Source organism: Pseudorca crassidens, chromosome 9 (genome assembly GCF_039906515.1).
Source record: "Pseudorca crassidens isolate mPseCra1 chromosome 9, mPseCra1.hap1, whole genome shotgun sequence".
NCBI lineage: Eukaryota > Metazoa > Chordata > Mammalia > Artiodactyla > Delphinidae > Pseudorca > Pseudorca crassidens.
This window is the reverse complement of record NC_090304.1, coordinates 2,686,519-2,702,116: the sequence shown is the minus strand read 5'-3', so window position 1 is coordinate 2,702,116 and position 15,598 is coordinate 2,686,519. Positions and strand designations below refer to the sequence as shown.

The following is a 15,598-nucleotide window of genomic DNA, read 5'->3' as shown; positions in this document are numbered from 1 at the left end:
GGCTCAGGGGGCCGTCTGGACATAGGGCAGCCCAAGGGGCCCAGGCACCCCAGCCTTCAGAGGCTGAGCACAGGCGGGGCTCCGCAGAGGAACCCTGGGAGGCGTGGCAGGGAGGGGAGGGGTGGCCTCAGGGGCAGCTGTGCTGGGAGCTGGAGGAGAGACAGGGTGACACGGGGGTGGTGGTGACTTTCACCAGGGCACTTTTGGTGGAGAGGAGGGGCAGAAGCCAGAGGGAGAGGGTTAGAGGGAGTGTGGGTGGGATAGGGGGTGCAGGGGATTCCCACCTGCGGCAGCTGCCACGCGCGCCCCGAAGCTGGCCTGGACATCAAAGCCAGGGAGCCACAGCCTCATGGGGGTCAGACATGACCGTGCCTCTGGGGGCTTCCCCTCCCCTCGGTGCCCAGGCGAGCTGTCCAAGCGAGTGCCACTAGGCCTCCGCCACAGCTGTGCAGACACAGAGAGGCAGAGTGGCTGCCTGAGGTGGCCCAGCAGGGTGGTGATGGGCCCTGGCGCAGGGCTGGCTGCTGGCACACCATTCTGCTGCCTCCCTGGGGTCAGGAGATGGGGGTCCATGGGGAGGGGAGGGGGGCTTGGCGTTGGCCCGAGAACTGCAGCTCGATGGCAATTCCCGAGACGGGAGGGTCCCCGATGCACAGCCCTGCCTGGGAGCACCTGCCCCGCCAGCCAGCTGTCTGTACACAGCTGCATGACCCTTTCTGAGATCACTCTGCCCACCTGAGGGTTTGCTGGTTGGTGCGGCCTGGGAGATGGAGCCCCCCACCCCCCTACCCTGCCCCCTCGCCCCCTGCCCAGACAAAGCCCAAAGCTCCGGGGCTCAGTCTCTCTGTGGCACAGTCTCAGGGAAGAGAGGAGGGGCCCAGGGCGGCCCCCTCTAGCCGTGCGATCCTGGACAGGTGAAGACCCCCTTCTGAAGGGGGTGCAGGCCTGAAGCACCTGTGTCACCCCATGAAGACAAGATGGGCTGGGGGTGGGAGGAGGTCTCCTCGAGCACGTGGCACCTGCTGCCGCGGCACAGGTCATGCAAAGTCCACAGACAGGTGTCAGCAGCCACGGTGGACGTGCACCAGCCGCGGGGAGGGCCCAGGCTGGCCAGGAACCAACCGCGGGGAGGGCCCAGGCTGGCCAGGAGCAGAGGCAGACGGGAGCCGGCCTGGGCCAGCAGCTGCCCCTCGGGTCTGCTGGAAAACGCAGGGCTCAGCTGGGGCTGGGACAGGCCCTCTGGGTGTGGCGGCCCGGCCAGGGGGTACGCGTGGCCGCCCTACCCCCCATCCCGCCCCCTCCAGGCTCCCCGCCCAGCTCTGGCTGCAGCCTGACCGCGGTCCCTCTGCCGGCAGCTGGGCGAGGCATCGCAGGTAGAGACGGTGTCTGACGAGAACAAGAGTCTGATGTGGGTCCTGCTGAAGCAGCTGCGGCCGGGCATGGACCTGTCCCGCGTGGTGCTGCCCACCTTCGTCCTGGAGCCCCGCTCCTTCCTCAACAAGCTCTCCGACTACTACTACCACGCCGACCTGCTCTCCAGGTGAGCGACGGGGAGGTGCCCAGAGACACCCCCCCCCAGGCTCCCTCAGCCCCTGCCTGCCCCACAGAGAGTCCTAAGGGTCCCCAGGAAACTGTCCCTGAAGCCTCTGCCTCCAAGGGGCCCGGCCTCCATGGGAGGAGCTGGTAGACAGGGAGGACGGGGCAGCCCCACGTCCGGTCAGGGCCACCATCACAGGTGAGCCCAGCACCTTCTGTGCACCTGAGCCCTGGCATTGGCTCCCTCAAGCTGAAGAAGGCAGAGGTTGGAAGGGGGGCTGCAGGCTCAGCAGCCCACGCAGAGGGAGCTGGGTGAGGGCGAGAGCATCCCGGGGGCTTCCTGGAGGCGGCACCCTGCCGGCCTCGAGCCAGCAGCACCCTCTCTGCCCCAGCACTGGAGCCACCCTGACATTTTCCAGTTCCGTGGAAAACCCGATTCCCTGGAGTGTCGGGGGAGGGTGGGAACCTCCTTTTTGGGGGCTGGGCAGCCGGGGAGGGGCCTGGGTTTTCAGCAAGTGGATGGAGGTTGAAACGGAAGGAGAGAGGGCGCCGGGAAAGGGCAGAGGGCGGCCCAGGTCCCCCAATCTGGAGTGAGGGCATTCCCCCACCCCATCGCAGGGCCGCACTGGAGGAGGACGCCTACAGCCGGATCAAGCTTGTGCTGCAGTGGTACCTGTCCGGCTTCTACAAGAAGCCCAAGGTGAGAAGCACCGTCCGGGGAGGGCGCAACTACAGCCCAGCCCTGCGCCCTGGCACCCAACCCCACCCAGAGTCCAAGGCCATCCCCTACCCCGCGTGACCCTGAAGGATCCTGGTCGTCCCCACAGTGGTCCCGGGTCCTCCGAGATGGGGGACTAAGCCCTGACTTCCCACCCAGGGAAGCGACTGAAATAGCAGGGCTGGAGAATTGGGGCTTTAACTTGAGAGGTCATTAGAAGCCACAGGGGGCTTTGAGTGGGCTGTGCACTGGCTTCCCCTGAGGTCCGGGGAGAGCTTGATGTGGTTAGGGTCTCACGTGCCCCTCAGAGCCAAGAAGTGGACAGGGCACCTCGTAGGCCGTCCGCCCAGAGCGTAAACCAAGGGTAAAGCATAGTCTCCCCAGACCGGGAGTGGGGCGCTGTTCCCAGATACTGGTGGGAAACTAGACATCCCTTCTAGAGACCTCCTCCCTGCAGGTGCCCGGGGCTGTGGGCAGCAGGCAGCCCCTCTTGTTGTCCCTCGGTCCACACCCCGTCCCAACTGGCATCTGTGCCCCACCCACAGCTTCTCACACAAGCCTCTTTGTTCACTGCCTGCAGGGGATCAAGAAGCCCTACAACCCCATTCTGGGGGAGACCTTCCGCTGCTGCTGGTTCCACCCCCAGAACCACAGCCACACCTTCTACATAGCTGAGCAGGCAAGGGCCCGGCCACCCTGGGCTGGCTGCTGGGCTCTGCAGCGGACGGGGCCCTGGCAGGGGGCAGGGGGCGTCTGACCCCCAGGCACGTTTCTGGGTGGCTCCACCTGCGACCACTGGAAGAGCTCTGGCCTCACTGCGGCCAGCGGGGATTCTCCCAGGAGGCACAGGCACCATCTCGGCTGTGACAGCAGAAAGTGTTTCCTTAGGGAGGGGGACAGCGCATCCCGTTTTCCTGGGGGGACGCGGGGATGGCATTCAGCTCCCCCCCGGGCCCCAGGACTCAGGCCCGGCTTCCCTGGACATTGGGGCTGAGAGATGGGGACTGCCCTCGCGCCTGCGCCTGGCACTGGGAGGGATGTGGTGGGGGACCGGGCCTGCCTGCTCTTGGGGCTGCCGCAGGAGCCACCTCTCCACCCACAGGTGTCCCACCACCCCCCCGTGTCCGCCTTCCACGTCAGCAACCGAAAGGACGGCTTCTGCATCAGCGGCAGTATCACAGCCAAGTCCCGGTTCTACGGTGAGGGGGGCTCCCCTGGGCCTCGAGGAAATGGGGGGAGGACTGACCTGCCGCACTCGGTGGTCACCGAGACCTCCCCCGGTGGCCATGTTCGTGTCCCTCTCCGCCTCTCCTAGCCAGGGACTACGAGGGGTAAAGTGCTCAGAGCCTGGGGTCAGGCAGAGCCCCCTCCCCCCGGCCTCTCATCCCTCAGCCGTAGAGCTGCACTGATGCTGGGAGGATTACGGGAAGAGCCATGTGAAGGTACCATCTCGAGCTGGCTGTCCAATTCAGCACCACTGGCCACACGTGGCTGTTTGAATTGATCCAAACGAAATACAACCTAAAAGGCAGCTCCGCGGTTGCTCTGGCCGCAGTGCAAGTATCCGCGTGCTGCGTGGGATAGAACAGTGTCATCATCACAGGACAGGCTATCGGGCAGCACCCCTCGAGAGCCTGGCACCGTGGGTCTGTCTGCATTTTTACGTCCTGTCGACCTTCCTGTTGTTCTCACTGGTGGGCAGGTGCTCTGAGTGCCTCTGCGTGCCCAGCAGACTGCAGAGGGCGTACAGGCTCGGCCCACCTTTTCCACCCCTGTGCTCCCGTCACCGACTGTGGCTGTGACTCTCAGCCCTGAGCGGGCCGTACCCCCTCTCCGCTGGTGTTTAAAATCAGAGCAGAGGCCCTAGTTTGAAAAGGTTTGAAGGCTCCACCCTAAGAATCCCTGCTTTAGTAAGGGAAATAAACATGAACACATGGCGACTTAGGTAACTCCTCAGGATGAATGACTTGTACGACCTGGATGGGGCCTTTACAGAATCCGAGGCTCAGAGAGGTTAAGCAACCCGCCCAAGTCACACAGCTGGAGGTGCCTGGGACTCTTTCCACCTGTTGGAAGGGAGCTCAGGTCCTGTGACTTGGGGTGGAGGTGGGGGCCCAGGTCCCGAGGATTGGTCTCATCTCACTGGTCCCACTGCCCCGTCTCTGCAGGGAACTCACTGTCAGCTCTGCTGGATGGCAAGGCCACCCTCACCTTCCTGAACCGGGTGGAGGATTACACCCTTACCATGCCCTACGCCCACTGCAAAGGTGAGAGGCCATGGTACTCCCACCCTGGAGGGCAGAGCCCAGGCCGGCTCCCTCAGGGAGAGCACCCTGGTTCTTGTCTATTTGAAGGTGTCTTATTTGACCCTCACTCTTCCATGACTTTTTAGCTGGGTATGGAATTCCAGGCAGATTGTCCTTCTGTCCTCTTTGGAAGCTTGTTACCACCTTCTAATTTCCATTGTGGTTGGTGATCAATCATCTGTTGGCCTGTTTGTTACATGTTCCGCTTTTCTCTGTAGCTGCTTTTAAGATCGTCTCTTGTCTGTGGTTTTCTGCAATTTCACTGTAGTAGTTCAAGGTTTGGATTTCTTTTTTTTTCCTCTACAGTGTTGTGTTAATTTCTGGTATACAGCAAAGTGATTCAGTTATAGGATTTCTTTTTTATTTTTTAATTAACAGACTTTCTTTTTTACAGTGCTTTTAGGTTTACAAAAACTTTAGCAGAAAGTGCAGAGAGTTCCATATACCCCACCCATCCCAACATGCACACAGACAGGCGCACACACACACACACACACACTCGGATCCCCTAGTGTTAACACCTTGCATTGGTGTGCTACATTTGCTACAATTGGTTAGTTGATATTAACACATTATTATTAACTTAAGTCTATAGTTTACATTAGGGTTCACACTTTGTGTTGTATAATTATATGGATTTGGACAAATGCATGTTTCTACCGTTACAGTATCACAATAGTTTCACCACCCTAAAAAATCTGAATAGATGAATTCCCCTATTCATCCCTCCCCCCTTCCCCTCCCCCCTCCCCCCTCTCCCTCCCCTCCCCCTCCCCTCCCCCTCCCCTCCCCCTCCCCTCCCCCCTCCCCCTCCCCCTCCCCTCCCCTCCCCCCCCTCCCCCCTCCCCCCTCCCCCCTCCCCCCTCCCCCCCTCCCCCCTCCCCCCTCCCCCCTCCCCCCTCCCCCCTCCCCCTCCCCCCCCTCCCCCCTCCCCCCTCCCCCCTCCCCCCCCCTCCCCCCTCCCCCCTCCCCCCTCCCCCCCCTCCCTCCCCGCGATGGCTGAAGGCAGCGTGGGCTGTGATGTCTGTGCTTCTTGTCCTGAGTGGATCCCTCTGGGATCTGTAAGGTCATCAGATATACCCCTCTGGGATCACGCCCACTCTGGTCTTTTGTTTCATTTCACTTTGGATTTTTAGGAATTGCTCTTTTAACTTCGTTTTTTAAATAATTTTGTAAATGAAATATGTACCCGGTTCCAAAGTCAAAACTACATAACAAGGTATAGACAGTTCTAGGGTCTCTCAGACCTCCTCCCCCACCCCCCGCAGTAGAGAATCGGGCCCTGCACACGCGGCCCTGCAGCTGCTTCTCTGACTCTGCGTTAGTGTGTCCTGGAGAGACACCAGAGCAGCTCAGAGGCCCGACTCCCTTCCATGTAGCTTTTCCACCCTGTGCACAGGGGAATTTGGGGGTGATTCCAGCCTTTTTGCGATTTCAATTAGCTTGTCTTTTTAAATTTTTTTTTAATTAGTGCTAAATCTTTTTTTTTTTTAAATAAAGTTATTTATTTATTTATTTTTGGCTGCGTTGGGTCCTCGTTGCTGCGTGCTGGCTTTCTTTAGTTGCGGCACGCTGGCTTTCTCTAGTTGCGGTGAGCGGGGGCTACTCTTGGTTACGGTGCATGGGCTTCTCACTGCGGTGGCTTCTCTTGTTGTGGAGCACGACCTCTAGGCACGCGGGCTTCAGTAGTTGTGGCTCATGGGCTCTAGAGCGCAGGCTCAGTAGTTGTGGCACATGGGCTTCGTTGCTCCGCAGCATCTGGGATCTTCCCGGACCAGGGCTCGAACCCATGTCCCCTGCATTGGCAGGCGGATTCTTAACCACTGAGCCACCAGGGAAGTCTGTTTTTTTAATTTTTGGAAGACTTATTTTATCCCACATCTCTAAGTGTTTTCAAGTGAGAATGATCCTTTCTTTCTTCCTTCTCCTTCCTTCCTTCCTTCCCTCATTTCTTTTTTTCTTTTAGAGTAAGCCCTCCGTAAGACCAGAAATAGAAGACTCATGCTTTCCTTCAGTAATTAAAAAATATATGTATTAAGTTAAAAAAAAAAGAAAACCACGTGGGCCCGTCCTGGGCGCAGCAGTGAGCAGGGAAGATGCAGCCACCTACATCGGGGCAGGATCTGCGGAACGGAGTGACAGGCCTTGACAAGGGTCTCCCGGGGGCAGTGGGGCTCCTGGGAGCCTGGAACAGGGGCTGCTGGAGGAGGTGACCTAGTAAAGGGTGGGGATGTCTCCCAGACTTAGCAACTCGCATGAGCAAAGGCCCTGGGGCCAGAGACCCCGTTCGCTGCAGGGAGCTGGTCACTGCGGAATCAGGCCCGGTCACGGGCTCTGCTCACCTAACGAGATTCTCCCCCTCCTGGCAGCACTGCCCCCAGAGCGCCTGCCCCCTCCCTGCTCCCGTCTCGCCCTCCGAGCCCTGACAGGGGCCTCCCCGGCTCAGTGTTGCTGGGTCAGGACTCAGCAGAGGTCTGGGGACTCGGCTGGCCAGGGGGTGGCCCTGACCCCTCAGTGCGGCTGTGTTCCAGGCATTCTCTACGGCACCATGACCATGGAGCTGGGCGGCAGAGTGACCGTCGAGTGTGAGAAGAACAACTTCCAGGCTGAGCTGGAATTCAAGCTCAAGGTAGCACTGGCCTCAGCACCTCGGCCACCCAGGGGCCTTGGGGGGCGTGGGGCTTGGGCCGGGGAGAGGCGAGGCCTTGGGTGGCCCCCTCTTGCCCTCTCAGTGCCCCAGGGATGGTTTCCTCACAGGTGCACATGGACGAGCAGCTCCTGGCTTCCCTGTAGCACAGCGAGGCTCGGAGAGGGGAAGGGGCTGCCCACAGGCCACACAGCAGAGCTAGGACAGGCCCAGGCCCCTTCCCCACCACGGGGCACAAAGCCCTGGCAGGGACCCAGCACCCTTGAGCTCAGGCTGGACCGTGGGCGAGCATGGCCACCTCCAGCTTCAGTCCCGTCCCAGCCAGCCCCCCATGCACTGGGGCTGGGAGCTCACCTCCCACCCACCCATGAGGAAGGGGCCCCTCCTCCCCAGCTCCACGAGGGGGCCGTGGCTGCCGCCCTCACCAGCGTCGTAAGGGCATCGTCTCGGGTGTGTCCCCACAGCCCTTCTTCGGGGGCAGCACGAGCATCAACCAGATCTCCGGGAAGATCACATCGGGCGAGGAGGTCCTGGCGCGGCTCACGGGACACTGGGTGAGAGGCCGCCTCCGGGCAGGCGCGGGTGGGCCCGGGGGCAGCAGAGGCCACGGCCGGTACCTCTGACCTGCCCGGCTGTCTGGGGCAGGACAGGGAAGTGTTCATCAAGGAGGAGGGCAGAGGAGGCGCCGAGCTCTTCTGGAACCCGAGCGAGGAGGTCCGCGGGCAGCGGCTGAAGCGGCACACGGTGCCTTTGGAGGAGCAGACAGAGCTGGAGTCGGAGCGGTAAGGCCCGGGCGCCGCAGGACCCCTGACCACGGCTGGGGTGGCCGGGCCGGCAGCTGCTGTCTCCTGGGTGCACGTCCCCTGGATGTCTGTGGCAGGGAGGATGGACCTGAGTGGACCTTTCTGGGCAGAGGACACATCCAGCTGTGGGCAGCTGGAGAGAGAGCAGGGGAGGCCTGGGGAAGAGCAGGCTCCAGGGCAGATGACCTGCAGTCCACAGGGAGGGCCCTGCTGGTGGCAGGTGTGCGTCCAGCATAAGAAAGAACCATCTCAGGGTAAATCAACAGTGCCCAGGAGACCCGGGCACCCTGAGAGGCAGTGAGCTCCCTGTCACTGGAGGCAATCAAGCGGAGGTTGCTCTGAGGCTCCCCTCTAGTGTGAGGGGACGGGACTGCCCAGGTCCCCCAGCTCAGAACGTGTGCTCCGCTCGCAGGCTCTGGCAGCACGTCACCAGGGCCATCAGCGAGGGTGACCAGCACAAAGCCACACAGGAGAAGTTTGCCCTGGAGGAGGCACAGCGGCATCAGGCCCGAGAGCGCCAGCAGAACCTGGTGCCCTGGACGCCGCAGCTGTTCCACCTGGACCCCACCACCCAGGAGTGGCGCTACCGATACGAGGAGTGAGCGCTGGCAGACAGCGGCCTGGGCCCCGCGGTGGGCTGGGTAGCAGACCCCCACCATCCTGGCCCTGGGTGATGGGGAGGGAGGGTCACACAGGGGCTGCACACAGGTGCAGGCAACGGTCACTCCCCTGGGGATCTCCGGTCCTGCTGGGAGGCTGAGGGCTGGGCCGGGCTGGGGCCCCCTCACTCCGAGGGCCACCGCCCCTGCCAACAGACACTCTCTGGACCCTCCAGCCACAGCCCCTGGGACCCCCTGAAGGACATTGCCCAGTTTGAGCAAGACGGGGTCCTGCACACCCTGCAGCGGGAGACCATGGCCGGCCAGACCACCTTCCTGGGCAGCCCGGGGCCCAGGCACCAGGTCAGCACCACCCCCAGGGCCCCTGCTGGGTCCCTCCAGGTGTGGCCCCATGCCCACCCTCACACCCACCTGCCTGGCCCCCCTCCTCTGGGTCCCCCACCCTGGCACACTCTGACCCACGTCCTAGCAGCGTCTCCTCTGGCATCCCCCTGCCTCCCTGTCCTGCCCTTCCCTGCCCAGCATGGGGCCTGGACGCCTGGATTTGCAGGACGCTCAGTTCCCAGGGCACCCTGGTGTTCAGGGCACTGTGCCAGGGTGTATGGTCCTGGCCCATCAACCCCCAGAGCCGCCCTCTGCGGTGCGGGCAGCATGCTATCCCATTCCACAGATGAAAAAACGGAGGCTCTGGGCAGTCCAGGGACTCGCCCAAGTAGGAGCAGGAGACGGCACATTTACCCAGATGCCTGGGCCTCAAAAGTGTGGGAGAGAGGGTGGGAGGCGCGGGCGAGGGCAGGTGGGAGGTTCTAGGAGACACGAGGAAGGAGAGCTCCAGACAGAGATGCCTTTTGAGGGAAGCCTGGAGTGGCCCCCACCACGTGGGCAGGTTCCACGTGTGGAACAGCACACGCTACACCAGCTAGGCACCCACTGTGCACACGGCCGGGGGGCACGGCCCACCCGGGGCAGGGAGGGGAGGACTCCCCATCTTGCCCAGGGGCCCCAATTTTCCCAGCAAACAGGGGCCACAATATCTCACTAGCCACGTGTGTCCCACCCACCCTTCCGCCACATTCCGCGGCCCCTCGACCTCGACCAGATGGCCCCGGCCCCTCGCACACGTGTCCACCTGATGCCCCTCTGTATCGTCCTCCTTCACTTAAGCCTTTCCAGTCGGCTCAGGCCCCACCAAACCCCAAAACCTGTCCCTGCAGCAAAGTCCACCTGGGTGGACTGCCCCACCCTCCATCTCTGTCTGCACCTCCCATCGCTGACCCCACCCCCCAGCACTGACCCCACCCCCATCGCTGATACACATCAGAGCCACAGGGCCCTGATGCAGAGCGTCCAGGCACCATCCTGGGCCCGTCTGTTGGACACAGGCCTGCTGTCACCTGGCCACTCCTGTACTCAGGGGGTTTGTTTGAGGCCGGCCAGCCTGGGGGTCCCTCCATGATGGGGGAGCCCTCAGCTCACACACTGAGCGGGTCCCTGGCCCCACCCCCATCATCTCCGCATGTACTGGGCAGGACCTCGTGACGGTCCCCAGGCCGCCGCAGAGGGGCCAGCAGTCTGCATTACCCCTGAGGACCCTGAGGCCCGGGGGGAGTGAGGCTCCAGTCCAGGCAGGGCCAGACCTCCTCTGTGCACCCAGAGCCAGCAGTTCCCTCCTCCGCCGGCCACCTCCTCCGGAGCTGCCCTGGCATAAGCCCACCACCACGTCCCCAAGGCCAGCGACACCCCAGCAGGTCCCCGAGGGCACGGCGGGCGCACGAGGGTGCGGTGGGTGTGGGTGAGCTCCCGGCCACAGCCGCTCCATCTCCCTCCAGGGGTCTGGCCCCGACCGGCGGCTCCGCAAGGCCAGCGACCAGCCGTCTGGCCACAGCCAGGCCACCGAGAGCAGCGGCTCCACGCCCGAGTCCTGCCCAGAGCTCTCTGACGAGGAGGAGGACCGTGACTTCGCTCCCGGTGAGCCCTCCTGGGCCAGGCCCTCTTCAGGGCGGGAGGACAGAGAAGCCGAAGGGCAGAGGGGGGTGTGGGAGGGGGCAGGGCTCCCGCGTCTGCACTCAGGGGGCGGGGCCAGAGCGAGGGGCGGGGCTGTGACCTGTCCATCTGTCTGTGACTCTCCGGATTGGCTCCTGCCTCTCTGCCCCCTGCCCTCAAGGGCGTGCCTGTCTCCCCAGCTTGGTCCCCGCCTCTGGGCGAATCAGAGGCCAGCGGAGCCCGGGGTTCCCTCTGGAAACATCCCTCGGCACCACCTCCCTGTGTTATTAGCTTCACCTGAAGGCTCCTGTGAGGTGGGACACGGCCCCACGACCCCACCTGCCGGCTCCCCAGACATCCCCGCTCATCCTCACTTCTCCCCCCCACCCCGTGTTCCCTTGTCCCCCGGGTCCTGCGTCCCAGGCTGCAAGAGCCTGTGCCCTCGGTGTGGGAAGGAAGCGTGGCGGCTGCAGTTGCTGCACGAGGGGATCCTGTCCATCCGGGAGGCCCAGCAGGAGCTACATAGGTGGGCCATGCTCGGGGGTCCAGCCGGGGCTCCGGGTCAGAGAGCAGGAGAGCCAGAGCCGGCGGGGGGTGAGGGCAGGCGTTCACCTGCACTGTCACTTGGGCTAGAACCCTCAGGACTTCAGCCAGTCTGGCTACTGGGCGAGGACAGGGGACCTCCTGGGTTCTGCCCTCTGCGAGGGGCGGGCAGGGCAGAACGCGGCGTGTGAACAGGCTGAGCTGGCAAGGAGGATGCTGGGTCTGGCGGGGGCTTGATGGAGTCCAGGTGAACCAGGGCAGGGCTGCCCGTGCTTGTGGCGGGTGGAGCAGACAGAAGCTGGAAGGAGGTGCTGCCAGCACCGGCTCCCCCGAGGATGCCTCCTACCGCCCCGCGGTGGCCCCAGCTCCAAGAATAGTGGGTCCTCGGGAACAGCTGGGTGAGTCATCGCGGGGAAGACTGGGAACACACTCTATTTGCCGGCACCAGGAGGCAGAGCCCTGCTTGCCAGCTCTGCCCCAGAGCCAGGCTCCCGGCTCCAGCAGGGCTGCAGGACTCCCGGCCTGTGGGACCTCGGGCTGTCCCTGCCTCAGTCTCCCCATCTGAGAACTGGGGTGACAGCAGTGGCCCTGGGGCGGGAAGAGGATGGAGCAGAGGGATGAGCTCTGTGCCTGGCACCCAGCGAGCACTTAACCAGCTGTTAGCATCGGAGCCACCCTCGGAAGCCTAGAATTTCATGCCTGTGACCCACCCCTATGCGGCATAGAGGCGTTTCACACCGTTTTAGCACCCCACTCCCCTGCAGGCTGTGTGGGGCTGAGAGAGGGAGAGGAATGCTGTCTCCATGGTCAGGGAGGGCTTCCTGGAGGAGGATGCAGGTGGGCAGGGAGGAGCTGCAAAGGGGGAGAGCAGAGGCCAGCACTGAGAGCAGAGGGCACCACAGGTGGGCCGCTGTCGGGAGAAGGGCGAGTCAGGTGAGGGGGCGGAGATGGTGGAGCTGAGCCCAGAGGCCGTGGGAGCCGGGGTGGGGGGGGGGGTGTCGGGGTGGCCATCTAGCACCACAGGAGGAGACTAGCTGCGAGGCGGGTGGCTGGGAGAACCGCCGGAAGCTTCTGCTGAGGTCCAGACACACACTGACGTCAGAGTCCAGGGCGGGGCTGTGGGTTTCCTGGGCTGCCATACAGAGTACCACAGGGAAGCAGCTTCAGCCACAGACATTTACCTCTCCCAATCCTGGAGGCTGGCAGTCCAAGATCAGTGCAGGGCTGGTTCCTCCTGAGGCCTCTCCTCGGCGTGTAGACGGCCGTCTTCTCCCTGGTCCTCACGGGGTCGTCCCTCTGTGTGTGTCTGTGTCCTGACCTCCTCTTCTTATAAGGACAGCAGTCCTACGGGATTAGGGCCCATCCTAGTGGCCGCATTTTACTTTATTCACCTCTTTAAAGGTCACATCTCCAAATACAGTTGCATTCTGGGGCGCTGGGGGTCAGGATTCCAACAGAGGATTTTGGGGGACACAGTTCAGCCCATAACAATGGAGGTGGGAGGGAGGATGTAAGAGGCCCAGCTCCCCCAGGCTTGACCCCCCCCCCCGGAATGTGTGCCCAGGAAGCGCAGTGCAGCCACTGGGCCCTGGGTCCCTCCCCCCCTTGCACCCCGGGGCAGGGACGTGCCACCCTGCCTGGGCTGGCCCCAGCTGAACTGCGGTGCCCTATCATTCCAGGCATCTCTCGGCCGTGCTGAGCTCCACGGCACAGGCCAGGCAGGCACCAGCCCCAGGCCTCTTGCACAGTCCCCGCTCGTGGTTCCTGCTCTGCATGTTCCTGGCGTGTCAGCTGCTCATTAACTACATCCTCAAATAAGAGCCCTTCGGGGACGGCGTGGGCATCGCCTGCAGAACTCGGGCAGCCCCAGCCTCCCTCCCAGGCACCTAGCACTTTAAGCCAGCCCCGTGGAGGCAGAGACCCAGCGAGCACGGCCTCTGTGGACAGAGGGGCCCAGGGCGGCACAACAGCAGGAGGGACCTGGGGGGCCACACGGGGTCCTCCCGGGGAGGCGCTGGCCTTAATGCTGAAGCCAAATGCCACATTCGTCGTGCACTGCACCCCCTGGTGACCTCGTCCCATCCTCCCTGGTCAGCCTCAGGGGATTGATGGCGGAGGGGCAGGAGAGCCTGCAGGTCTCTGGATGTCGTTCCCCAGCAGGGGTGAGTGGGGGCGTTGAGGAGCAAGCCGGGACCCCAGGCCCTCCTTGGGCCTGACACACAGGCCAGCCCTTCCTGAGACCCTGCCCACATTGCCCTGGAGGGGCCACGGGTGGGCTGCTTCGGAGAGGGCGCTTGGGGCTTTATTCTGCCTTTGTGCTGTCTGGACAGAGCCCAGTTCCTATACCTACAGGACCCGCCCCACCTCCCTCAGCCAGGACGTGCCAAGCTGGGGCGGGCACACGTGAGCACGGCGTGCCTGGGGACAGCGTCCCCGGCCCGGAGCCTGAGTTGGACACTTTGCTCAGACTGATGCACGGTCTTCTCCTCCCACACGTTTTTAATAAACGCAATCGCAATATTTTAGGCAGGCTGCAAACAGCGCCTGGCGTCTGGCCTCCATTCCTGTGTCAAATGCCAGGGTGTGTGTGTGTGTGTGTGTGTGTGTGTGTGTGTGTGTGTGTGTGAGCATCTGCACATATAGATACACACGGAGCCTTAAACTATGTTGTGACGGTGTCATCTGAGCTGATTGTCCAGTTTATGTACCCATGTTCTTATCCTCCCCCAGTTTGGGGACATGTCTTTGCTCCATCCCTTGAAATAAACAAGACACACATATTGTGTGTGTTGTCTTCTTGGGGAACTTCTGGAAACTGGTGGGGGTGGGATGTCTTTCAGGGGAGAAGCTCAATGCCAGCAGAAGCTGTCTGGGGCTGGAGGGGCCCAGGGAAGGGTCCGAGGCCCTGAGGATGGAGGGAGGAGGTCCGTGAAGGATGGGGGTGCAGTTTGCAGGGAGCAGTTAGAAGCTGCCCACCCTGCTGAGCCAGCGCCAGGAAGCTGGGGTCCTGTCAAACAGCCGCTGAGCCAGCTGAGGACACGGGAGGGGCGCTGCCCACCGGGGCCTCCAGGGTGGCCCTCAAGCCCATTTGGCCTGGTCCCTTCTCCACAGTAACAGCCCCCTCCCTGCCCTGCTGCCCCCAGCCCAGCCCTTCAGTTCCACTGTGGCCACCATTGCCAGTACTCACAAACACCAGGGCCAGGTGAGTGGGCCTCCCTTTTCTGGGACAGCCCAGGATACCCCTGAAGGGGAGGGTGGGGACAGCTGACCGCAGACCCCATGCACCACAGTACAGGGAGACTGCAGCCCAGCCCTGACAGTACATGAAGGAGGAAAGACACAGAGGGAGAGGCCACAGGACAGGATGGACTTGGACTGGAGCCGAGGAAGGGGCAGGTGGGCACTGCCATCCCAGCCCTCACGCCTGCACCAAGCAGACGGGACTCCCAGGATCCCGCATCGAGGGCAGTCCCCCTAGACTGGCTCTGGATCCCACGTGGCTGTCCCTCCCTGCTGAGGGTGGGTGCTTTCCAGGTGGAAGTATTCTGCACCTTGTTACTGAGGCAGGCTGCTCTGGACCCAAAGCCCTGGGCCACCTATCTTGCACCCTGACCCCTTCAGAGCCAGACGGGGCCACCCTGCTGCAGCCTGATCCACCAGCCCCTCCAACCCCTGACCCCTGCAGCCTCGGAATCTCCTCCAGAATTCTCTTTATGTCCTTGGTAGGCCAAGAACTACTCTAAATAACGAGGAAAAGAAAGCTGGGTGGGCATCGTCCCAGGGGAACAGGTGGCCAATGCCCAGAGGGGTGGCTGCAAGGGCATCACGCAGCCCCTCCGTGCAGTAAAAACCTGGACGTGGTTTCAGGGTCCATCAGCCAACTCTTGGGTGTCCAGATGCTGGTGGTTAAATCTAGAATGATGTAGGGTCCAGAGCTGGGCCTCCCACCCTCACGTCCACTCAGTACCCATTTCCCCGCCCCACTGACAGTGTGCCTGGCTTGGCTCCCAGGGCATGTGGGCGGGAAGAGGATGTTGCAGCTGGACTAGGAGAGTGGAAGCTCAGGAGGGCCTGTGCGGGGGCCCCACCTCACCCTCTAGGAGACTCAGAGCAGCAAAGAGAGAGGCTGAGGAGATGCACTTCCTGGGGACACAGTGACAGTCACCTCACCTTGTCACCTCCTTGGGTGAACAGCCAGCAACCTCTAGTAGGAAGAACTTCTAGCAGAAGCGACCTGGGTCCCAGACAGGGCAGAGAGACTCAAGCAGCTGAGCGGGTCCCCTGGAGTACGGGATTCCGGGTGGGGGCGGGGGACGTTGGAGGAGGTTGAGGAGATGAAGGGGCGCGAAGCTCCCTGTGGATGTGCCTGGGCTGCATCCTGCTCTCCCCACGAAGGAAGGGTCTCCTCCCCTTGAATCCCTCTCATCCACCTCACCCGCCTC

At 62.7% G+C, this 15,598-nt stretch overlaps 1 protein-coding gene across 8 annotated transcripts in view; it reads left to right on the top strand.

Annotated features, from left to right (window-relative positions):
• OSBPL5 (oxysterol binding protein like 5) overlaps positions 1 to 13,936 on the top strand; it is a 65,489-nt gene extending 51,553 nt beyond the window's left edge. For 6 of the 8 annotated variants that reach the window (XM_067747954.1, XM_067747952.1, XM_067747953.1 and 3 more), the window contains 13 exons: positions 1,356 to 1,540; positions 2,155 to 2,236; positions 2,835 to 2,933; positions 3,357 to 3,453; positions 4,423 to 4,521; positions 7,092 to 7,189; positions 7,672 to 7,761; positions 7,853 to 7,989; positions 8,423 to 8,608; positions 8,846 to 8,972; positions 10,460 to 10,598; positions 11,037 to 11,139; positions 12,836 to 13,936. In XM_067747954.1, coding sequence (XP_067604055.1) covers positions 1,356 to 1,540; positions 2,155 to 2,236; positions 2,835 to 2,933; positions 3,357 to 3,453; positions 4,423 to 4,521; positions 7,092 to 7,189; positions 7,672 to 7,761; positions 7,853 to 7,989; positions 8,423 to 8,608; positions 8,846 to 8,972; positions 10,460 to 10,598; positions 11,037 to 11,139; positions 12,836 to 12,974 — 1,581 coding nt within the window. In that variant the 3' untranslated portion in view covers positions 12,975 to 13,936. The other 2 variants (XM_067747956.1, XM_067747955.1) reach the window with 2 other exon arrangements.
• Positions 13,937 to 15,598: the final 1,662 nt, after the last annotated feature.